The 25177-nt window shown below is 43.4% G+C and overlaps 2 protein-coding genes across 2 annotated transcripts; one reads left to right on the top strand and one right to left on the bottom strand.

Moving 5' to 3' along the window:
• Window positions 1-15329: 15329 nt before the first annotated feature.
• LOC306774547 (keratin, type I cytoskeletal 13-like) lies at window positions 15330-17816 on the top strand (the record flags this gene model as incomplete). The annotated part of the gene is made up of 6 exons (XM_079264633.1): window positions 15330-15578; window positions 16046-16128; window positions 16267-16423; window positions 16917-17078; window positions 17165-17290; window positions 17592-17816. The coding sequence occupies 6 exons, from the start codon at window positions 15330-15332 to the stop codon at window positions 17814-17816; spliced, it is 1002 nt and encodes a 333-aa protein (XP_079120759.1).
• A 3475-nt stretch (window positions 17817-21291) lies between these two features.
• Window positions 21292-23213, bottom strand: LOC306774964 (keratin, type I cytoskeletal 13-like). Its single transcript, XM_079265161.1, has 7 exons — window positions 22731-23213; window positions 22559-22641; window positions 22330-22486; window positions 22084-22245; window positions 21877-22002; window positions 21578-21795; window positions 21292-21493 (listed from the first exon to the last, which is right to left on the bottom strand). The coding sequence occupies exons 1-7, from the start codon at window positions 23181-23183 to the stop codon at window positions 21394-21396; spliced, it is 1299 nt and encodes a 432-aa protein (XP_079121287.1). The 5' UTR covers window positions 23184-23213; the 3' UTR covers window positions 21292-21393.
• Window positions 23214-25177: the final 1964 nt, after the last annotated feature.

Below are 25177 nucleotides of genomic sequence, written 5' to 3'. Positions count from 1 at the left end.
AGAGAAACTTGGCTCATCATGTCCCATCATGTCAAAGCGAAACCCTTTTAAAGTGAATCACTGCCGGTGACACATGCGGAACAGCCGTGACTTTCTCTGTTAGCACGTTCATCCTGACCCGTGAAGCACGCGCATGTCGCAGCACAAACTTTTATCTGTGTTACGTTATTACATCACAACGACGACACGTCTGTCAGCTTCATCTGTGTCACACGGAAAACAGCAAGAAGGTTAAAACCGTCTTTATACTGGTGAAAACAGCAACGCTGGAGCTGAACACGGAGGTTGGGGGGTTTGGGGCTGCAATGATTTATTTAGCAACTCCGGCTGCGTTGGGGTTAACGCGGTCAGAATCAAATGGATGCAGAGTCTCTGGACTGGAGGGAATGCAGGAAGCTGCAGTCTGGCTTCCAGACATGGAACCAGCAAGCTTCTTCACGTCTGTCTCTGTGCTGGAGCAGGGAGGTGGACGACGCCTGGAGTTCACCTGGACAACAGTCTAAATGCAGCACAGAAGCATCTGGAATAAAAGGCAGGACTGTTTCTGGAAAAATCTGAGGGAAAGGACCTTATTAATGACAATAAAAAAGTTTTTCATATTAGTAATTTAGTATAAAATTAGTCCACATACACAACCCATCACAGTTTTACAATCCAGGCTTCAGACTCGTGCAACGACATCTTTTCGGGAGCTGTTTTCCTTTCATGCGACAGGATCTGCAACCAAACCTCCAAGGTTTTTCTTTCCTGACCATGCCATCTTCACTCCCACTGGCCTTTAGGAGCCAGCAGGAGCCAGCAGGAGCCAAGCGGAAAAATGAACAGAAAAAAAGGAAGAACCACTCAAAGTAATTCTCCATCTTCTAAGATGCAAGAAACATGAACGCGTGGAAGCCCTCAGTGGTGCAACAGCAGCTGTATCACCATAGCAACCACTGTTAGCAGCATGCGGGCGCTTTGAGTGAAACATTTCAGCATTTTGAGATCTGCCATGACATCGAGTTGACATTTCTCCACTGTTTCTCACACAGATGCAGCTTAGCTTGCTAACATGTGTCACCTGACAGGATGACATCCAGTCTCTACATATCGCTGCTGTTCGTTTGGGCAGGAGGGAGTGGTGAAGGCGGTTAAACCAACTAACTGCCTGTTAAACAAGAACAGCCTGACGGCTAGTCTGAGTTTGACCTTCCAGGACGGTGTTATTCACCGCCTGCATTTAATTACTTCTTTTCAGTTGTGCTCATTGTTATGACTGTGTAAACATTTTGTAGATTCATGGATGAGGTTATGTCTACATCTTTTGTGTAAATACAGGGTCAGGCAGTCTGGACTCCAACATGCAAAGCAGGGCAGTGTTACTTATGCAGCACATGTACAAAACAACTCAGTGTTTTACATAAAACATCAGCAGCAGTAAAGCAGGCTGCAGAAGCAACACCGAAAAGTTCACATAAGTAAAATGCATATATGCATGCATAAACAAATAAATAAATAAACAGACAGATTAAGCAAATAAAAGTGGTTACTAAAAATTAATGAATACATAGAAGTACAAATAAATAAATGAATACATAAATACAGAAAATATATTAGATAAATTAGATCAAATCAATCAATAAATGTCATTAAATTAATAAATTAATCAATGAAAATGTTCATTTTATTCATTCAAATTGTATTTACCATCCATCCATCCATCCATCCATCTTCTGCCGCTTATCCGGGGTCGGGTCGCGGGGGCAGCAGCCTAAGCAGGGAAGCCCAGACTTCCCTCTCCCCAGCCACATTTACCAACTCTGCAGGGGGGATCCCGAGGCGTTCCCAGGCCAGCAGAGAGATATAATCCCTCCAGCGTGTCCTGGGTCTTCCCCGGGGTCTCCTCCCAGAGGGACGTGCCTGGAACACCTCACCAGGGAGGTCCAGGAGGCATCCTGACCAGATGCCCGAGCCACCTCAACTGGTTCCTCTCGATGCGGAGGAGCAGCGGCTCTACTCTGATCTCCTCCCGGATGACCGAGCTCCTCACCCTATCTCTAAGGGAGAGCCCGGCCACCCTGCGGAGGAAACCCATTTCAGCCGCCTGTATACGAGATCTCATTCTTTCGGTCACGACCCACAGCTCATGACCATAGGTGAGGGTAGGAACATAGATCGACTGGTAAATGGAGAGCTTCGCCTTCTGGCTGAGCTCCTTCTTCACCACGACAGACTGGTGCAGAGTCCGCATTACTGCAGACGCCGCACCGATCCGTCTGTCGATCTCACGCTCCATCCTTCCCTCACTCGTGAACAAGACCCCAAGATATTTAAACTCCTCCACTTGAGGCAGGACCTGACCCCCGACCCGGAGAGGGCAATCCACCCTATTCCGGCTGAGGACCATGGTCTCAGATTTTGAGGTGCTGATTCTCATCCCAGCCGCTTCACACTCGGCCGCGAATCGCTCAAGCGAGAGCTGGAGATCACGACCAGATGAAGCCAACAGGACCACGTCATCCGCAAAAAGCAGGGACCCAATCCTGAGGCCACCAAGTCGGATCCCCTCAACACCTCGGCTGCACCTAGAAATTCTATCCATAGAAGTTATGAACAGAATCGGTGATAAAGGGCAGCCTTGGCGGAGTCCAACCCTCACCGGAAACGAATCCGACTTACTACCGGCAATGTGGACCAAGCTCTGACACCTGTCCTACAGGGACCGGACAGCCCTTACAAGGGATTTGTTTCATCTGGTTTAAAGGATAAGTATAGTTGAGTATCATCTGCATAACAATGAAAGTTTATTCCATGCTGTCTAATAATTTTGCCTAAAGGGAGCATATATAGCGTGAAGAGTATTGGTCCAAGTACAGAACCTTGAGGAACTCCATGACTTACTGTAGTTTGGGAGGAGGACTTGTCATTTACATGAACGAACTGAAGTCTATCAGATAAATATGATTTAAACCAGCTTAACGCTGTACCTGTAATTCCAATCACCTGTTCTAGTCTCTGTAACAGAATGTTATGATCGACTGTATCAAATGCAGCACTAAGATCAAGCAAGATAAGTACGGACACAAGTCCTTTGTCTGAGGCCATAAGAAGGTCATTAGTAACTTTCACCAATGCCGTCTCAGTGCTATGATGAGCTCTAAATCCTGACTGAAACTCCTCGCATAAATTATTTCTGCTCAGGTGGGCATGTAGCTGAGCTGAAACTATTTTCTCCAGAATTTTGGACATAAACGGGAGGTTAGATATAGGTCTATAATTTGCTATCACCTCTGGATCCAGAGATTGCTTTTTAAGTAAAGGCTTGATTACAGCAGTTTTAAATGATTGTGGTACATATCCTGTCACTAAAGACATATTGATAAGATTTAGTAGTGATGTATTAATTAAAGGGAAAATGTCCTTAAAGAGGCTCGTTGGGAGAGGGTCTAAGATACAGGTGGATGGTTTAGATGAAGCTATTATTTTAGTTAATTCAGAGGGTTGGACAGGACAGAAACTATTTAGACACAAGTCAGATCCTGGTTCTAAGGATGCTTCGGAGACCACAACAGGCTCAACATTATAAGTAGAAGGAAGAGTATTGTGAATTTGATCTCTAATAGTGTCAATTTTATTCCTGAAAAAATACATGAAATCATCACAGCTAAGTGAGAAAGGAATACATGGCTCCACAGCGCTCCGGCTCCTAGTAAGCCCGGCTACAGTGCTGAAAAGAAACCGAGGGTTGTTTTTGTTTTCCTCTATCAATGATGAATAATAAGCTGTTCTTGCCGTACGTAAGGCTTTTTTTGTATACAATTAAACTTTCTTTCCAGGTTAAGTGAGACTCCTCTAGTCCTGATGAACGCCATCTGTTTTCCAAACGCCTTGACGCCTGTTTTAGAGCTCGAAGCTGGGAATTAAACCAGGGAGCCTTCATAATCTTACCTAATTTCTTCTTCTTTAGGGGGGCAACATTATCCAAGGTTGTACGCATTGAAGCTGTTATAGTATCAGCATGTTGATCAATCTGAGCAGGAGTAAGGCTTAAAGGGGGACTCTCAGTCATGCTAACACATGGTAGATGGGAAAAAATTGATTCAATTGATTGTTTAAATTTTGTAATTTTATTGTCTGATAAACATCTACTATAGTAGAATTTATTTTTGGTCAGTGAGTAATCAAATAAAGTGAATTCAAAGGTTAATAAGAAGTGATCGGACAAGACAGGGTTTTGAGGAAATACTTTGAGCTTATCAGTCTCAATACCAGATGTTAGAACCAGATCAAGAGTATGACCATGAGAGTGAGTGGCTCCATGGACATTTTGTGAAAACCCAATTGAGTTTAGAATACAGCTAAAGGAAATGTTTAAACTATCATTTTCATCGTCAACATGAATATTAAAATCACCTAGTACAATGACCTTATCAGTAGTCAGCACTAACTCAGACAAGAGATCAGAGAATTCGGTCAGAAACTCGGAGTAAGGTCCAGGTGGGCGATACACTAATGCTAAAAGGAGCGGTTTCTCTCAATTCCATTTTGGATGAGATAAATTTAATGTCAGGAATTCAAAGGATTTATAGTTAGTTTTGTGCTTAGGATTAATTAAAAATTCTGACTTAAAAATAGCTGCAACACCTCCTCTGCCTGTAGTTCTAGGAATGTGAAAGTTTAAATAGTTAGCTGGCGTAGCTTCATTAATACTAACATAATCCTCTTGCTGTCACCAGGTTTCCGTAAGACAGAATAAATCAATGTGGTGATCACCTATCAAGTCATTGACTAATAAAGACTTATTTGGGAGGGATCTGATATTCAGTAGGCCACACTTTATTGTCTTATTTTCAGATTTTATTAGATCCATTGTTTTTATTTTTATGAGGTTTTCACGATTAACCCCAGAAGTGTTTTTGTGTTGTTTAATTCTTACTGCTGGGAAGTTGTATAAGGTCGGAATGGGGTTTTGGGTGGGCGGCAGCAGGTGGGAAGCTGCAGAAAAGTGTGTAGGACTACAATTCTGCCTCCTGGTCCCAACCCTGAGTTGTCAATTTAGCTGACTAATAAAAGAGTCCATATTGCTAGATAAGAGAGCGGCTCCATCCAATGTGGGATGGATGCCATCTCTCCTAATAAGACCAGGCTTTCCCCAAAAAGCGCTCCAATTATCTATAAAACCCACGTTGTTATCGGGACACCACCTAGACAACCAGCGGTTGAAAGATGACATGCGGCTAAACATGTCATCGCTGATTAAATTTGGCAAGGGACCAGAGAAAACTACGGAGTCCGACATGCTCTTGGCAAAGTTACACACCGAAGCAACATTAATTTTAGTGACCTCCGATTGGCGTAACTGGGAATCGTTACCGCCGACGTGAATTACAATCTTACGGTATTTACGTTTAGCCTTAGCCAGCAGTTTCAAATACGATTCGACGTTGCCCGCTCTGGCCCCAGGAATGCATTTGACTATGGTCCCCGGTGTCTCTAGTGCCACGTTTCTGACTATGGAACTACCTATAATCAGGGTTTCTGCCTCAGCGGGTGTGTCACCGAGCGGGGAAAATCTGTTAGAAACGTGAACAGGTCGGTGGTGGCCAGTGGGTTTTGGTTTGGGACTACGCTTCCGCCTGACCGTCGTCCAGCCCGCCTCGGCTCCCGGCTGCGCGGGAACTGCTGAGGGACAGCTAGGTGGGCTAGCTGCCCTGGCTGGTAGCTCCGCACTGGCTAATGGGGGCTTGCTGATTAACTGCTTCCCTAACTGAGTGCGGAGCTGGGCTTCTAACTCGCAGAGCCTCGCCTCCAAGGCTGCCAAGCTGCTACACTTAATACACCTACCGTTATCACTAAAGGAGGTGGAGGAGTAGCTAAACATCAGACACACCGAGCAAGAAAAGGCAGGGGACCGGGGTGTGGGAAGAGAGCTAGCAGCCATGCTAAAACTGAGTGCTTGAGCTGTTTAAATCAGTAAACGGTATTGATGGAGTACCGCTTCCCCCTCCTGAGCCGCCGGATGGTGGACCAGAATCTCCTCGAAGCCATCTGGAAGTCTCTCCATGGCCTCGCCGAACTCCTCCCATGCCCGAGTTTTTGCCTCGGCAACAGCCGAAGCCGCATGCCGCTTAGCCTGTCGGTACCCATCAGCTGCCTCCAGAGTCCCACAGGCCAAGAAGGCCCGATAGGACTCCTTCTTCAGCTTGACGGCAGCCCTCACTGTTGGTGTCCACCAACGAGTCCTGGGATTACCGCCACAACAGGCACCAACGACCTTACAGCCACGGCTCCGGCCGGCCGCCTCAGCAATAGAGACACAGAACACAGCCCATTCGGACTCAATGTCCCCCGCCTCACCCGGGACATGGTTGAAGCTCTGCTGAAGGTGGGAGTTGAAGCTCGCTCTGACGGGGGACTCAGCCAGACATTCCCAGCAGACCCTCACAACACGTTTGGGCCTGCTAGATCTGACCGGCTTCCTCCCCCACCATCTGAGCCAACTCACCACCAGGTGGTGATCAGTTGAAGCTCCGCCCCCCTCTTCACCCGAGTGTCCAAGGCATGTGGCTGCAGGTCCGACGATACGACTACAAAATCCATCATCGAACTGCGGCCCAGGGAATCCTGATACCAGGTGTACATATGGACACTCTTATGCTGGAACATGGTGTTCGTTATGGACAATCCATGGCGAGCACAGAAGTCCAATAACAAAACACCATTTGGGTTCAGAGGGGGGGGGGGGGGGGACCATGCCTCCCAATCACTCCCCTCCAGGTCTCACTGTCATTGCCCACGTGAGCATTGAAGTCCCCCAGCAGAACAATGGAGTCCCCAGAAGGAGCACCCTCCAGCACTCCCTCCAAGGACTCCAGAAAGGGTGGGTACTCTGAACTGCTGTTCGGTGCATAAGCACAGACAACAGTCAGGACCCGTCCCCCCACCCGGAGGCGGAGGGAAACTACCCTTTCATCCACCGGGGTAAACCCCAACGTGCAGGCACCAAGCTGGGGGCTGATGAGAATGCCCACACCTGCTCGGCGCCTCTCACCATGAGCAACTCCAGAGTGGAAGAAGGTCCAGCCCCTCTCGAGGGTACTGGTTCCAGAGCCCAAGCCATGCGTCGAGGTGAGTCCAACTATATCTAGCCGGAACCGCTCAACCTCGCGCACAAGCTCAGGCTCCTTCCCCACCAGAGAGGTGACGTTCCACGTCCCTAGAGCCAGCTTCTGCAGCCGGGGATCGGACCGCCAGGGTCCCCGCCCCTTGCTGCCGCCCAGCTCACATTGCACCCGACCCCTACGGCTCCTCCCGCAGATGGTGAGCCCACGGGAGGGATAACATTGACATTTTATGCAAATTTCTGTTTCAGTTGTTCGTGCTCCAGCTGATGGGTGTGTGATTTTATCCGTGGAACGATGTGTTTACTGGAGTCCAGTTTTCTGTGGTGAATTGTTTACTTTCACGTGGGAACCTGGTATTTGACGGAGTGAAACGGGGAAGACCCAATGTAGCTAAGAGTCTGCTGGAAACTTCAGATCAAATCAAAGCTGCCCTTTACTTTTCTTTTCCTTTTGCTTGTTGGTGCCATGCAACTTTTTAGCCTTACAGTGAAACATTTCAGTATTATAAGATCCACCATGACATGGAGTGGATAAATAAAGACCCCCACAGTCTAACTTAGTCAGAAAAAACAATCTGTGTATTGCGACGGCCACACCTGTACTTTTCCTTAAGTCTTTGCAGGAGCCGTTCTGATGGGGTGAGTAACACCTGGTCTCTGCCACTCCTTAAGAGCTCCACCAGCCTGAGCTCAGTGTGTCTCTTGGACAGGGAAGTCAACTGGTTCCGTTTGGCTTGCTTTGGTACATATTTTTGTTTCTTTAATAAAGTTTATTTTTGTAGTAAACCGCTTTGTGCCTGCCTCCCTTGTTGTTGCGGCCTTTGAGCCGGCTGTAACATAGCGGTCGTCGTGCACAAGAAGCTCAGTGTGTGACATGCAAAGCGGTGTGCTGGAAGCTCATGTCAGTTCTGCATGAAGACATGATGTTTTGTCTGTCTGTGTGTGTGTGTGTGTGTGTGTGTGTTGTATTTATGGTTAATGCTTTCAAAGTGATAAATATTGAATAAACACTTGGTCAAACACACTGAAATGAACTGAATGCCACAGCAATATTTTTCACATTTGGCATTTATTTAATCTTCAGGAGACAAAAAGTTGATTTATAAACTATATAGATTTGATAAAAGAATGCTAAAAGATCTCTGCAAAGCTGGTCCACCTGACACCTTTATTAAAGGTGAATAAAGCTCTTTATCATACTTTATTAGTCACATGATCAAGGTACCACATGTGATATAAATCCACCCAAACGCTCTGACCGTCTTCCGCTTCACCAGCTCCACACAGACATGTTTCTGGTGAGAACCGATCACCTTTGGCACCTTTCTTTGTTGTAATTGTATTTGTGTGGTATGCTCTGAACAAAGTGTTGCGCCACATGCTGTTAACTTTTGCACAGCGGTTAACCTGGACTGACCTTTGTCACCCCGGACCTTTAAAGAAGGGTTTGCCTCTGTGACTATCCTGTCAGATCATTTTATTATGTCTGGTAGAATTCCACAGAAGTAAAGTTTTTTAAAAGCCTAGCTTCATGTGGAAACCTCTTGCTTTCAGACACGCAGCTAGGAGAGTGAACAAACCAGAGAGAGGGCAGCTGTGACTCACTAAGGTGGAGCAGCAGGTCCAGAAGAACTCTGGTGAATATGCAACGCCTCTCCATGGACACATCCTGCTCAGCTATTCACTCTGCACTCCGATGCAACGTCTCAGAAAAAGACTCTGGATCTAATCACTGAACATTCACTCAGAAATGCGCAGAGGTTGCACATCAGTAGTGCGAGTCTGCAGTTCAGTAAGATCCTGATCGCATGTGTTTGTGTGCTTGCTCCATGTGTGGACAGTTTCTACAGTTAAACATTCACCCTGAAGGATTTACCAGCTGTGCAAACGGGCTCTTTATATCATTCATGCAGTGAATCATATGCAAACAAAGAACTGTTTATCTACCTTGGTCTGCCCCAGTAGTGCAGGTAATCAACACAGCTGGTTTTATCTCTAATGGCTTCCTGCCTGTTGCATTTCATACTCCATTTCTTGGGGAATGTATCTGATGGTCACGCCTTTCAGGAAGTTCGGTTTAATGTTTCATGTTTCTGACTGTTTAAAGTATAGAAAAGAAATCTTGAAATTCTCAGAGAAGGAAAGTTAGAGCTTTATTGAGAGCTGATGTGGAGTTGCAGCAGCTTGTCAAGTGACCTCACCCTGTGCAGTAGCAGAGATGTGCAGCTGAAGGGCGCCACCTAGTGGTAGCTGCAGAACATGAGGTCATCTTTATCTTTCTCTATATATGATGTATACATATATATATATATATATATATATATATATATATATATATATATATATATATATATATAAGATTACCTCATGTTCTGCAGTTACCACTAGGTGGCGCCCTTCAGCTGCACATCTCTGCTACTGCACAGGGTGAGGTCACTTGACAAGCTGCTGCAACTCCACATCAGCTCTCAATAAAGCTCTAACTTTCCTTCTCTGAGAATTTCAAGATTTCTTTTCTATACTTTAAACAGTCAGAAACATGAAACATTAAACCGAACTTCCTGAAAGGCATATGTATGTATACATATGTATATATATGTATATATGTATATGTACATAAATATACATATATATATATATATATATATATATATATATATATATATATATATATATATATATATATATATATATATATGTATATATATATATATATATATATATATATATATATATATATATATATATATATATATATATATATATATATATATATATATATATATATATATATACATATATATATATATATATATATATATATATATATATATATATATATATACATATATATATACATATATATATATATATATATATATATATATATATATATATATATATATATATATATATATATATATATATACATGAGAGAGAGCGAGAGATCAGCACAATTGAAGAGCAAAATCAGACTATTGTTGCTTAAATTGAACATATTATTTCTCTGACTTGTTCACAGTCTTGATGAGTACGAATGATTTAAATAAAATCTGGTTTTTAAAACATGACCAGATCTTTCTGCAGCCATAAGAGCCGTTTCTATTTTAATCCCCTGCTTTGAGAAGCTTTAGAAACCGTTGAGCTTTGAGAAACCAAGAAGTTTTCAGGAAAACCTGCTTTAAGGATTCAAAGAAAATGCAAATTAAACACCTGATCGTAGTGCATTGCATATTGAGAAGGTGTTGCAGCCTTTGGCATGAGAAACATTTCACTGAAGGAAGGAAGAATGACTTTAATTACCTAACACAGAGATGACAGGACGGCCTCCACTACATGCAAACCATACTCAACACACCTCAAACTCCCCAACTCTACAAAAGCACAAGCAGATAACCCCATTTCAGAAGCAGTCCTTGGGTGAGACAGAATAAGATACTTTATCTAAATGTTTCATAAGCTGCACATCTAAGATGGAGCTGAATGGACCCACATACAGGCAGATAAACATTCCCGGCCTGCCGTTCCTGTCCGGTCACCTACACATGAAGAGACCTTTCCACTGGACATGCATGAGCTCTGTGCCGACAGCAGCAGGATGTACCTGTGTGACAGAAACACCAGGCTGATGCAGAGAAGCAGAAACTATTTGTGTCATTCCAATCTGAGTTTACTGCTCATGTTTCAGTGATGTGACAGCTGATCAATGATGGTATGGATTATACCTGATCAATCATGCAGACTGGGTGGAATTTTAACCTTCCAGCTTCCTTCTGTGGGCAGTGGAGTTAGAGTCATTATTTAATGCTTCTTGATTACAAATTAGTTCAATGATTTTGTGGTGAGTTTGTTCTCATGTATTTTACCTTTGAAACAAAGGTTTATACTCAACCAAAACAAGTAATTAACCTTTTATATGCTCCAGTTACCATGCTGGGGGACAGATGGTGCCAAACTGGGCCAACATGACCGTCTTGGAGACTCTCCGGAACTTTCTGTACAAAAACCTCTCATTTTGTTCTGCTTCCTTTAATCAGAGTTGGCCTTTGCAGCAGTAATGTTGACGGTATTTCATAAAGGTTTAGAGCTGCAGCCGTATCGTTCCAGAAAATTTTTATCTTCCCTTTCACTCACTGACAGCAGACAGCACATGTGTTTAAGACAAGGTTTAACGTTGTTAATTATTAAACTTGACAGGTTTTTTTTTTATTTTTTTTTTATATTTCTTTCATTTGAGATTTAAGTTGTATTTCAGAGATTTACCTCCTGAGTGGAAGTAGGATAGAAAAATGAAATGAAATGAATAAATGTCAAAGTTTTATTTCAATTAACAAAAAATACTGATAACAGAATTCACCAGGGATGGACTGATCCATCCATCCATTCATCCATCCATCCATTCATTCATCCATCCATCCATTCATCCATTCATCCATCCATCCATCCATTCATCCATCCATCCATCCATCCATCCATTCATCCATCCATCCATCCATTCATCCATCCATCCATCCATTCATCCATCCATCAATCATCCATCAATCATCCATCCATCCATCCATCCATCAATCATCCATCCATCAATCATCCATCCATCTCATCCATCCATCCATCCATCCATTCATCCATCCATCCATCCATTCATCCATCCATCAATCATCCATCCATCCATCCATTCATCCATCCATCCATCAATCATCCATCAATCATCCATCCATCCATCCATCAATCATCCATCCAGCAATCATCCATCCATCAATCATCAATCATCCATCAATCATCCAACCATCCATCCATCCATCCATCCATCCATCCATCTCATCCATCTCATCCATCTCATCCATCCATCCATCCAACTCATCCACCACCAAGGGTCTTTTTAACCACCTGAGCAACCCCGGATCCAGAGATAGGAGGACCCGTCCCCCAGATCTGCTTCCTCGTCAGAAGATGTGTTGGTAGGTTTGAGGAAGTCTTCGAAAAATTCCTTTAACTGACCAACAGCATCCCGAAACGAGGTCAGCGGCTCCCCATCCACACTGTTTCCCCCTCTGAGCCTCTGGATTGTGGATCAGAATCTCCTCAAAGCTGACGTTAGTCGGTCTCCATGGCTTCTCTGAACTTATTCCAAGTTTCTAGCAAAGCAGAGAGACGTTGTGTTTGTCACTTTACTTATTATTTTATATAGAGTCTATGGTTTGTCTGCAGAGAAATCCCGTGCCACTTTACGTCCTCATATCTCCTGATTCAAACCTTTCCCGTTGAGAGGTCTCAACTACCGTAGTTTTACACAGAGAAGCTGTTCAGGAGTTTTACTGGATTGTTGGAGTGTTTCGTATCCAGTAAAGCTAAAAACTCAGAAACAGAAAAATAAAAAAAGCCAAAAGAAAACATTTAATCTTGGTGGAGATGCATACATGACATGCAAAGCAGGGAGATGGAAGCTAAGCATAATTCAGCTTTCTTTTTGTTTGTATATTTATTCACTTATTAACTTCCAGAGAAGCAAACATTTCATAGAAACAGATTGGTCAAAACTCCTTTTCACCACTCTGAAAGTGGACTGAATGCCACAATATTTTTACAAGTACTTAGGCTGACACTTTGTAGCTACTTTATTATTTGCAAACTTATTTTGTCAAGTTGTTTAAATAAAATTTGTCGTCCTGGATGTCGCAGCCTGCTAATACAGTGTCCTCATCCTGAGTGTGATATATGTCTGCATAATAATCTGTTTCTGCACCACATTAAACATCTCAACGTTCTCATGCTGATGCTGTCCCACGTGCATTTACTAACAAAAACACTTTAGTCGGCTGCTTGAAGGGAAATAATTCAGCAGAGCAGTGTTACTACATCCGACACGCCTCCTTTATGCAAACACACCTCCTGGCATGACTGATGGTGGGAGAAGCTGCAGAAACCCCCGAGGGTGTTGGTGTGGCTTAGAGGAGTCAGGCAGGGCAGCATTTTTCCTTTTCTCTCTTTAAAAGAACAAAAGATCAGTTAAACCATGTGTTTGGCTAAATGTTTTCATGTATTATGGTAAACTACGTAAAGTTGTGGCACGAGCTTGTCATGGTGATCAGGTTGCTGCTTCACTCAAAGTCTGACAGGCCAACAGGTTTGTGGAGAAAAGAAAGCATTTCAGTCCCAGTTAAACAAATGCTGCAAGGCTTCGTGGCTGGGATGAATTACTGAAATGTTCTCAGTATGAAGCCAGATTTAACCATTAATCTGCTGGAAGATTTTTTTTTCCTTCACACTGTCGCCTCCTGCAGCTCAGGATGGAGGATTGGATCCAAGTCATGACTCGATGCAATCAGTTGGTTTCTATTATAGGATATGTATGAACTGGCTCTAAATGATGTGGATGTAAAGTGTCCTGTGACAACAATGTTGTGAAGTGGCGCGATACAAATAAAGCTGAACTGAATTGAATTGGAAGGAGAAATAACTGCATTGACTCAGACATTAGAACATCTTTCTCATGGAACACAGAAACGTGTAACTAATAGTATTAATCTGCCGCGTTTAAATAGACCAGGGCTGGTTTGAATTATTTACACCTGATCACTTTCATCTACGATCAATAAAAATGACTTACTGCTGAAAATGAGGCGCTTTTTGTGATATACTTTTAATCAACAAACTAACATGAAATCCAACCTTGAACAGGCGCTGTATCTCATCGGTCGTTTAGCGTGGTGTTTGAGGGGCTGACTGGCATTCCTCAGGTGCATATCTAAGCATCTGTCATCGCTGCTTCAGGCCTCACCCTGCTTATCAGTGTGACTGAGTGGAAAAGTGTGAAATAATTACAGAGGAAAGCAGCTAGACATGACAGCTGCTTAAGACAGCAGGAAAGAAAACCACAAGGTGATCATTTTTTACTGACATGGTTGTGTGCTGCTGTCATGAGGGGGCTACAATATTAATTACAAACCTGTAAAGGTGTAGAAGTCCATCTCTTAGTTTTACCAGTGGTACAAGTTGTGTTTAGTACTCATTAAACAAAGTTAAAGGGAATCGAACAAATATCCAAGTTAAAACATTAAACATAAGTTTGAAGTATGAAACTGATGGTAAGACAGGCTGCTGACACTGAAAGGGAAGATAATGTGTTTTTCTTTATGTTTTATCTGCAGGTGTCTGAGATACCAGCTAGCTAACACGCTAACAGTAGAAACACCAACAGGTTCATGTTTACTGGATGCAGATCTGTTAGCTGAGCCAAAAGATTAAAACAGCTCATTTACCCCTTCATTTACATATTAACGACCCTATTATAATAATTAAAAAAAATGTAACTTAAGAATAACCAGTAAGTTATTAATAAATTTATTTAGCCAACTTGATCATTTTCAAAAGTGAAAAAAATTGTGAAACATTAAAATCAAGTCTGTTATTAAAGAAAGTTTTTCTCAACCAAAACGATGTGCGAAAAATATTTGTGAATATTTAAAATGTTTATTTCACATGTGTGGAAAATAACCTATTTTATATATTTTATATTTTATAAATTGTCAACCAAGAAAAGAAAAGACAGGATTAATAACCCTACACATGGTGAGTATCACCTTCTGAACCGGATCAAAAAGACTGGCTGGAAAAATGATGCTAAAACATGGAAATGCAGCCAAATGATAAAACTTTGAACAGATTTAAGTGAAACCTAAGTGACATAAATAACTTCGGGCAAAGTTTCACGGAGGTGAAATTGTCGCTGGTATGTGTCAGTTTTGTCGCTGCCGTGAGCAGTTAGGCTCCATGAATATCTAAAAACACCTCACGAGTTTCTCCAAAAACATAGAAATGTAAATGAGATGTTTTGTGCCTTTAAAGCTTTTAAGCAACCAAACAAGCAAGAATGTGGCCTGCAGCTCAGCGGGAACAAGAAAATGTGGAAGCACGGGTTCGACCTGAGGAAGGGAGGATGAACCCCTACAGTCACCACACCCTCGCTGATGAAGAGATAGAAGGAGGTGGAGGGCAGCGTGTCTCGTCTTTCAACAAGGCTTCTGGCCCCTCCCACTTTTCAGTGCGTACAACTATAAATAGTGAGTTGGTAGGACACCAAAGTGATGCTTTCAACTGAAGATCAACTCCAGTAATCCTTACCTGGTCCAGATCCAGACTCTCCAAGTTGGCCATGAGATCCTACAACCAGAAGACCATGAGCGTCTATGGAGGAGCAGGAGGTCGCGGCACCCGCATCTCATCCCAGATGAATTACTCCACCTGCTCAGCAGGCTTCAACCTCACCGATGGCCTCGACCTCCATGTTGGAGCCAACGAGAAGGCCACCATGCAGAACCTGAACGACCGCCTGGCCTCCTACCTGGAGAAGGTGCGGACCCTGGAGAAGGAGAACCAACGCTTGGAAAAGCAGATCAAAGAGTGGTACCAGAGCAGAACGGTGGTCTGCCACGACCACTCCAGCTACTTTGTCACCATCGAGGAGCTGATGGGCAAGGTGAGACGGAGACGTTGTTCCTCCCTGTTCTCCGTTCTGCTGCATTTCCTTTGCTTTACGTTGTTGGAGTTATATTTTATTTGATCTGCCTCAGCACTTTGTTCAGCCGTGGCTGAAGGTGTGAAAGCGCTCCATACATACACTAATGATGATGAGCGTATGGAAAGCGGGCGCAGCACATTGTAAAAGCCAATAAACCAGAAGTTCTGCAAGTTAAACATTCTGGAGGCTCTTATCAGGTTCACTCTCGGCACATTTTGCTCGTGCTTATCAGACACATAAAGAGCTCGTCTCGAACACGCCAGCCTTACAAGACATTCAACAACCTTCTGCCATTAAAACCAAATTGCCTAAATGATCCTGTACAAATCTACATTTCTGTTCTGGCATCTATCAAATATATAAAACAGGAGCTTCGCTGCATTTTGCCGTTCGCTTGTGTTTACATTGTGCTTTTTCTATCTCAGATCCGAGCTGCCTCAAAGCTGAACGCCAAGACACTCTTGGACATGGACAACGCCAAACTGGCAGCTGATGATTTCAGAGTGAAGTGAGTGAGCTCTCTGCCACCTCGGTGATACTTCACACATTCCCCAGAGTGTGAACTCATGCCTACCTGACAACTTCTGCTCTTAACGAAGCACCCAAAGCCCCTCTGGCCTGTTCTCATCTGTATGAAACTGTCCAGGTATGAGAGCGAGCTGGCCATGAGGCTGGCCGTGGAAGCCGACACCGCTGGGCTGAGGAGGATGATGGATGACATGAACCTGTCTAAGATGGATCTGGAGAGCCAGTATGAGTCCCTGAAGGATGAGCTCATCATGTTGAAGAGAAACCATGAGGAGGTGAGAGCAGGTTTACTGCTGGCGCAGGTCAGAATGTATTGTTGTCTCTGTTTGCACAGAAGCTGAAGGTTTACCTCCAAACAGGCGGATAAATGGACCGAGCGCAGCATCAACAACCTTTTCAGCAGCACTTTTTTTATTTAGAATTGTCAGTATTTGTATGAGTCGTCCATTGTGACCTAAGCTGGTAAAAATCCATCTTGCAGCAGGACAGCTGACCTCTGCTTTTCCCCTGATAAAACTGAGGAAATAACATGTTAGGTTTCTGCTTTTCTAAATGTTTTGCTCTCTGTGCACACTTCCACCTATTCTTCTCTTCCTCCATTAGCTCATTGCTGCTGCTTGTCCAACACTCAATCACAAGCTCACACACAGCTCAAACAACTGAGAACATGCATGGGATGTGTTTTAACATCTCTCCACATCATTGTAATAACTAAATAACTGTGCCTCTTTGCCCTGGTGGACTGAATTATCACACGTATCCCTGCAGGAAATGGCCCTGCTGAAGAGTCAGATGGGCGGCCAGGTTAATGTCGCCGTGGACGCTTGTCCCTCTACAGACCTGAACCAGGCTATGACAGAAATCAGGGACTACTATGAAGGACTGATCACCAAGAACCGTACGGAACTGGAGTCATGGTATCAGAACAAGGTGAGAAGTGAAGTTCCAGCTTTTACCTTTCAAGTGACTGTTCTTGGGAGTAAACTGGAAAAGTAACACCTGATGTTTTGTTTTAGATCAGAGCCGTGGAGCAGGAAGTAATCACACATACAGAGAGTCTGGCGACATCCAACACAGAGATTAAAGAGCTGAAGATCACCCTTCAGAGGCTTCAGATTGAGCGGCAGTCCCATTTGAGCATGGTACTTCGAGCAGCGTATGCACATCTGCCAGTGTGAAACCATGATGGCTTATTTTAAAAGCAGCTTTTGGTTTTAGTAATTATTTTACAGTTTTTTCCTTCGCTGAAGTTTTGAGGATCATTTTGTCATCATGTTTAGCCCTCTTACTGCTGGTTGTCTCAGCAAATCCCTGTTAAATTCCATTAGAGTGGTTTGAGAAGATCTACAAATTTGCATGAAAAGCCAGATAGTTTGATGCCTTCTAAACACAAAAAGGAAAACTGAAGTTTAACCTCTTAACTTCTTCCCGCCACCTCAACAGAAAGCATCTCTGGAAGAAAACCTGGCAGAGACTCAGAGACACTATGCTGCACAACTAGCAGGCTTCCAGGAAACAGTCACGAGCCTGGAGGTTCATCTGTCCCAGATACATGCAAACATCGCCCAAAACAAGCAGGAGTATGACGTGCTGCTGGACCTGAAGACCCGCCTGGAGCAGGAGATTGCAGAGTACAGGAGACTGCTGGACGGGGACGATGAGAGGTGAGACCTGGTGAACAGAGACAAGCACTGATGGCTTTCAAAATAACAAAAATTAATCTTCTTATCTTTTCTATTCCCTCCATTTCCAGCACAAAACAAGGTAAGCAAGTTCTATTTCATTTCATTAAGTCATTATAAATGTGAGAAATTTACTCATCTATCTTTCATGTGTTTTCTTCAGTGGTCACGAAGGTCATCACAGTGGTGGAGACGGTGGTGGACGGAAAGGTGGTTCAGAGCAGCAAGACTGTCGATGTGGATGTGGATGAGGTGGAGGATTGAAAACCACAAACACAAGCAAAAACCAATAAAGGGCATCCAATTGATTTGAAGTTTCTTGTTTGTTTGTGACGTACAGATCTTTTCTCTTTTTGACCCCTTTTGACTCCACCCATTCTGTATCAGTAAAGGCATGCAGCACATTCCAAGAACTGCTTCTGGGTTTATTTTAAATGACACATTTTCTCTGGAATTCACTTCTGGTCAGAGCCAGAGCATTATTCCAAGCTTTCCCCACAGGTATCTATATGTAAACAAAACATTGTAGCACTATTTGGCTAAAGCTATCACTAGCTGCTTTGGCAGCAAATGTCCTTAAAACAGAAAAGGGAATAAAATACCAAAAAGAGGAAACCAAAAGTCGAGTAAACCAAAATGTCCTGCAATGATCAAGCCAGTCCTGCAAAAAGAAGAAAAAAATCCACAGCAACACACATTCATCTGACAAAATTCTACACGTTTACACAAACAGAAGCAGCTAAAGCTTCAGAGAAAACACAACAGACACCATCAAGAGGAAAAACTACCGAGTGCTATGTACAGAGCAGCAACCAGTATATGTGGCAAGGCATGGGTGTGTGTCCATAAAACACACGGACACCAACTTTCCTTGGCTCTGCATGTATTTAACTGAAGCTAGGGCATCACATAAGTTGCATACAACATTGAGAACAGGTAACACTGCATTTACTGCTTTGTTACCAACATTTACAGATCAAATATTATACAGGAAAGAAATGAAAATACTGCAGATGAGTTTGTTGATAGAATTGTGAGGATTCTTTAACCTATTTGTTACTCCACGTTCAACAGCACTCCTGACAGTACATGAAATTACAGTACAGCAAATTAAATAGTTCTTATCATTACTACAAGCTGATGTACAGTGAACCAGTGAGCATAGGACACAATTAGATTTAAGCTAATTATTTAAACTATGTGGCTAACAGCTGCCACAGAACTTACTTCATTACCTTCAAATATTCAATCACACTAAACTAGAAGACCATATTTAACATATTTAACATTTACTTAACCCACTTTAGAGCTCGTGCCTCTAAAGTGCCTCGTGCCCCCCCCCCCCCCCCATCTTGCAAATCACACTTCTAATGTACAGCTGAACTTCAAATGTGGGCCTGATAAAGTCATTCAATGTCCAATTAACATGAACAAACAATACAGTCCTTCACATCTGCATGTGTGGATGTTTGCGGGGCATGTTTGTGTGACTGTGCGCCCATGTGCATAGGTGTGTGGGAACTACATATTAAGGATGGGTTGTGTAATCATGCAAACTGATCATGCAAATGCTACCACGCCCCCTCCAAGGATCAGGGGTGGACCAAGAGAGCTCAAAGTCCCAGGAAACCATCAGACAACATAGAGCGTGGAGACATGGCCAACCAGTGCAAGGACGGCTACAAGCCCACCCAGGCAGAGGCAGTGTAACGCCACCACCAGAGCCCCCTCCTCCAAGAGTGGCCCAAGGGGAGCCAGACCAGCAGCCCACCCAACAGGCCCCCAAACATTCCACAACCCCATGTCTCCCTCAGCCACAACCAGGCGATGGAACAACCACAGCCAAACAGCTGCCGCCAACCCCAAACGCACCCACCCACCCACCACAAGCCAGGTGATGGAGAAGACAAGGAGGGGCAGAGGGACAGGAAAGTGCAGTTTATTGGTAAAACAGTAGTTATAGACTAGTGGAGTATTGAAACGTTGATGAGAATCAATTGATGAGTGTGATTGTCTGAGAAAGAGATGATTGTGAGTTTGGAAGGGAAAGTGATACATCGTCAGCGTAGAGACTGATCTTATGCTCCACAGTTAATACCTTTCATTCCTGTACTTAGTCTAATACTAACCTGTTCATGCTGTAACTTTGGAAGGTTTAGGTTACTGAGGAATTCTTCAGTGCTATTGTCTGATCGATCAATTTTTGATGAATATAACATTTTATAGAAGACTCTAAATGTGTTATTTATTCTGCTGGTTCTGATCATGGAAAATATTTCCTGCTGAATCCTTTACAGAAATCATAATTTTCTCTTTGTTTTTGGCTTTTAAGAGAAGCTATGTAGGCATCTTCTAAAGATTTAATTCTAAGCTCAGATCATTTTGATCTCTTCTTTTTCTCATTTGATGAAAATTATTTTTTTCCCCTCTCATTACTGCTTTTCCTTTTTTTGTGAATGAAACCAGTGCATGGTCACTGATAGTGATGGGATGGATTTTAGTTTCCGGTGAATCAGTCATCATAGAGCTGTTAACAAGGAAATAGTTCTGGAATATGAATGGTTCACTGGTGAAAAATAGGTGTACTCTCTAGCAGTGGGGTACCAAACACTACAAAGATCAAAATCCTCCATGTATTGTTGAACAACTTTTGTTGACTGCTAGATTTTGAGATATTGTTGAGAGTTGTGGTGACGGACTTCCATTAAGTGTTTTGTTACAGAATTTATTTAAGTGGCAATTTTCTTGTGAATAGTCTAAACAGTATTTTAAGTCTATTTTAGGTTTAATGCTTATTTTACATTTTGTTTTTGCTGGTTTAAAATCTGCATGTCTTTGGTGTCTGCTGCAGTGACAATAAAACATGTCCTTATCCCTGTGGCCATTTATCCACACTTTTTATTACTTAGAAGCCTGGTGGTCTCTCAGGTTGTGAACCAGCTGGAGCAAACATGAAACTGACCTGTTTATCCAACTGCGCGACATTTTACATGCAGCAGCCTGCAGCTCGGTGCGTATGAACTTGCATCTGATGATTTGCTTAACAAACTCATGTTGCAGAGGGTGTGCAACTCAGGTTGTCAGCTGGCTTAACATGCTTTAAAGCCTTGCTTGTCACTGCCTGGGCTTGCCATTTTTTAGCTTTTTTGTACTTTTGGGGAGAATGCGGCTCTGATTTAGTCTATAATATGTTGGCCTGATATCGCCCATGAGCAACTTCATGTTACAGCTATTATTTTTATTTATCTTTTCTGCTTTTTCCTGCATATATTTTCTCCTCAAATTATAATCAGTGGATTTAGAGGGACATTTACACCCTTATATTTAAAAAAATTACAAGTATTTCAATGAACTCTCATCAGCATAAGACTAATAATGTTATTAGCACATGAAAAATAACTTTTATTTTCATGGTACTCTTTGGAGTTATCCCAGTAAAAATAGAAGACAGTTAGGGTCAGCAAAGTGAGACGTTTTATTGCATTCAGATGAATCTTTGAGGGAAGTCGTGATGTTGCAGGTGGATTTGCAGCCTCCGAGCATTGTTTCCTGCGTGAGACGGGTTATGAGGTGGCGGTCGTCGAGGAGACCACCTTGCCATTTGACATCTCCTCTGTGACAACTATAACCTTTTTAATTGTGCTGACATTTGATCTGTCCAGACTGTGGAGAGAGAAAGAAATTCAGAGCAAGCATTAAGTTTGAACAAACTGGCTGTTCCGAGAGCAGAGATGTCCCTCTCCTTACCCTCCCTCTCCATCCAGCAGCCTCCTGTACTCTGTGATCTCCAGCTCCAGCCGTGTCTTGATGTTGAGCAGCATGTTGTACTCTTGGTTCTGGCGCTCTATGTCCGCACGCAGCTGCATTAGCTGTTCCTCCAGGTTCGCCACCTGCATCTGGAAGCCTTGGAGCTTCATGGCATACCGCGACTCTGTTTCAGCCAAAGTGGCTTCCAGTGCTTTTTTCTGAAGACGAGAGGAAAGAAGAAATAAGTTGAAGGTGAAGATGGTAAGTAATGCAAAGGAAACCAGACTAGGAGCATTTACCATGCTGTGTTGTGACTGGAGCTCGATCTCCAGGCCTTGCAATGTGCGGCGGGTCTCAGAGATTTCTGACTTGGACGTTTGCAGGCTTTCTGTGCTTGCTGCCACCTCTTTGTTCAGCACCTCTGTCTGCAGGAGACACAGGAGAAACCCAGAGTCATGAGTCCAAAAGGACTCACTTGTGACAACCAAAGTTTTCCTTCATCTCACTTTTGAATCAAACCAGGACTGAAGATCTCTCTGGCTCTTAGCAGCCACCGTCTCATACTGCTCGCGGATCTCAGCCATGATGCTGGTCAGGTCTTCCTGTGGCTTTGCATCCACCTCCACGTTGATCTGACCAGTCACCTGGCTCCTGATAGCCAACATTTCCTGCAGGAAAATATGTTTTCTTTCATGACTTGTTGAGCTGAATATATGCAACCTTCAACCAAATCAGTCACGTTTGCTGCTCACCTCCTCGTGGTTCTTCTTAAGAAAGATGAGTTCCTCCCTGAGGCCTTCGATCTGCATCTCCAGGTCTGATCTGGCGAGTGTCAGCTGATCCAGCATTCTCTTCAGGTCAGTGATGTCTGCCTCCACTGACGTGCGCATACCAAGCTCAGTCTCATATCTGCAGGGCAGCAGTAAACCAGGCAGCTTATTTCAGCCTTGAACACAAACTTAGTCTTTTCCTGATACTCACTTGGTTCTAAAGTCGTCTGCTGCCAGTTTTGCATTTTCCTGAGCCAGAAAAATTCCTCCATTAACAATGATGGCGTCCCTGATCTGTGTGATGATGGAGCGTGCATTTTAAGGTCACAAACTGAAACACTGATATGACTGAGAAATGACGAGTCATGTGGCTGTAAACGTACCTTATCCTGCAGGTTGTTAATGGTGACCTCATAAGCAGAGTAATCACGAGCAGACGGGGCGGCTTTACTTTCCAAGAACTGTTTGATCTTAAGCTCAAGTTCGGCGTTGGCCTTCTCCAGAGTGCGCACCTTGTCCAGGTAGGAGGCCAGCCGGTCGTTCAGGTTCTGCATTGTGGCTTTCTCACTGGCCCCAGCGTGGAGGTCCGTTCCACCTCCAGCACCAAAGCCTGCACCGAAGCCTGCACCGACCCCCATACCAAAGCCGTAGCCACCACTGGCGCCACCTGCAGCTCCAAAACCACCAGAGGAAACAGAGATTCTGCCTCCGCTACCTCCGGCTCCACCATGAACGCTTGAAGCATATAACCTCTGCCCTGAGCCTCCACCTAGGCCTCTAGACAAACGTCCGGAATATGTACTTGAGATGCTGCTGGTCCTCGACATGGCGCTCATTGTTGAGGCTGCTCTGGAGATCTGCCTGCCTTGGAGAGTCGGAGGAGGCTGAGATGTGTGGCTCTACTGCTGGCCCCTTTTTATCCTGCAAACGGCTGCTTCTGTTACTGCCTCCAGTGTGGGTGGAGCCCTGCAGGCCTGATGGGATGAACATGACCAGAAAGGGAGGATGAAGTCTCACCAATCACACACAGCCTCCAGAATCGGCCCATGGAACATTAAATAAATAAGTTTAGCCTTTTAATGCAGCACTGGAAGGAATCAAACCTCAGAGAAGTCGCACTTCAGTGCAAACCTAATACCGGAAATAAAACTTCATTCAATTCCCAACATCTAATTTTATCATTTGCTTCTTCAGATACAATAAAAATACTTTATTCTTCCCCGAGGAGAAATTCTTTAGCATTGTTTAGTAGTTTAGTGACTTGTGAAACAGCAGCGCTTGAACTTTTTGCTTCATGTTGGTTGTTCTCTGAAACTCGACAGGTTCGTTGTACATTTCATACCTGATGATGTAACTGTGTCATGCTGATTATGTGCTGTGAGCTAAACATGATTTGCTTCCAAGCAAATAAGCCCTAAAAACAGTAGAATGCATCAGTTTCGACTGACTTCAACCTGGATCTCATCCAACGAGAACTTTCTCACACTTCTGGGTTTCTTCCATGTCAGTCACATTTGCATGCTGTTGTGTTGCTGTGTTCATGTTTCAACTCTGATCTCATTCGTTGTGTAAGTGCCTGCAGGGTTATGGGTACGCGGGGGGGTTTAGATGTTTGTGACAAAGGCTGGCCTTATTCTCCAAGCTGCTGTGGAAGCTCACCGCTGAAGTGACTGCAGGTTATTCGCTTGGCATCGTACTTAGAACAAGCTCCTGCCTGCTGCTTCTCTCCATCTCACAGTGCCTCCGAGGATTTCTCTCAACCGTCTCCCATCAAACTGGTTGAAAGGAAGCTTTGATTTAAAAAGTGATGGATTTAGTCCTTTCCATCCACTTCTAGCAGGAACTGTATTTCTAATACGTTTGGAGTAACAAAGCATGCATGGAGTCGCTGCCTTTTGTTCGTAGTGAAGAGTTTGGTGGTGTTTTTGTGCATCCAGCTATCAGATGGAGGTGGCAGACTATTCATACAGGACTCAGCAAAATGCAGACATGATGCTTTGTAGCACGCATGTGTTTTCATTTGAGCTTGCAAACTGCTCTCATGTTGCGAAGCTGCAGCTTGAGATGCCAGATCAGCTTTTCTCGTGCAGAAAATGCAAAATTCAGATTTTTTTTAACAGATTCATCCCTGCATAAACAGATTAAAATGAAATTCACTTTAACAAAGCAGTTGTACGTGACACAAAAGTTTGTCTGTTGTCAGAAAAGACTGACATTGTCATGAGTCATCTGTCCTCAGGCAGTAAAAGCAGCTATGAAGTCAGAGGTTTCTCACACTGCGGAACATCTGTGCAGCTGTTTGGCTTCTGCATCTTGCACACACTCCTAAAGGAGTTTCTGTACTGCAGATTTCTTCTTCAGTTCTTAATTCTTCTCTATAAAATCTTACTTATGAAGGTTTAATCAGCTCCAAATCCAGAGAACTGGAACCAGTTTGTTAGTTGCTTCCATTTGTAACAAGTGATTGATTATCTAAGTTCATTTATTAAATATAAAATAGGTGCAAGACATTTACATTTATTATTTAGACAACTTTGTTGCAACATAAAGGTGTTTACATTCAGACTTGTTGGAATAATCTGTTCTGTTTGAATGTTTTCACCGTAAGCCTGAAGATAAACTCACAACCACCGTTTGGGATGTTCTGACAGCGAAGTAAAAATGTTGGCGATCAACGTTTGTTCCTGAATTACAAGAATATCTGTGAAATCTTAAGTTGCAGTTTTATAAAATAAATATTTAATTTAACATAGACTAAAATCTTTTAAGTTGACTTTCCAAGAGAGTCCGGCTGCTTCAAATTCTTTATCTAACTGCTTCAGTACCACTG

Source organism: Telmatherina bonti (assembly GCF_933228915.1).
Source record: "Telmatherina bonti genome assembly, chromosome: 3".
NCBI classification, from domain to species: domain Eukaryota; kingdom Metazoa; phylum Chordata; class Actinopteri; order Atheriniformes; family Telmatherinidae; genus Telmatherina; species Telmatherina bonti.
Note: the sequence above shows the minus strand (reverse complement) of the source record. Positions and strands in the feature narration are given on the sequence as shown.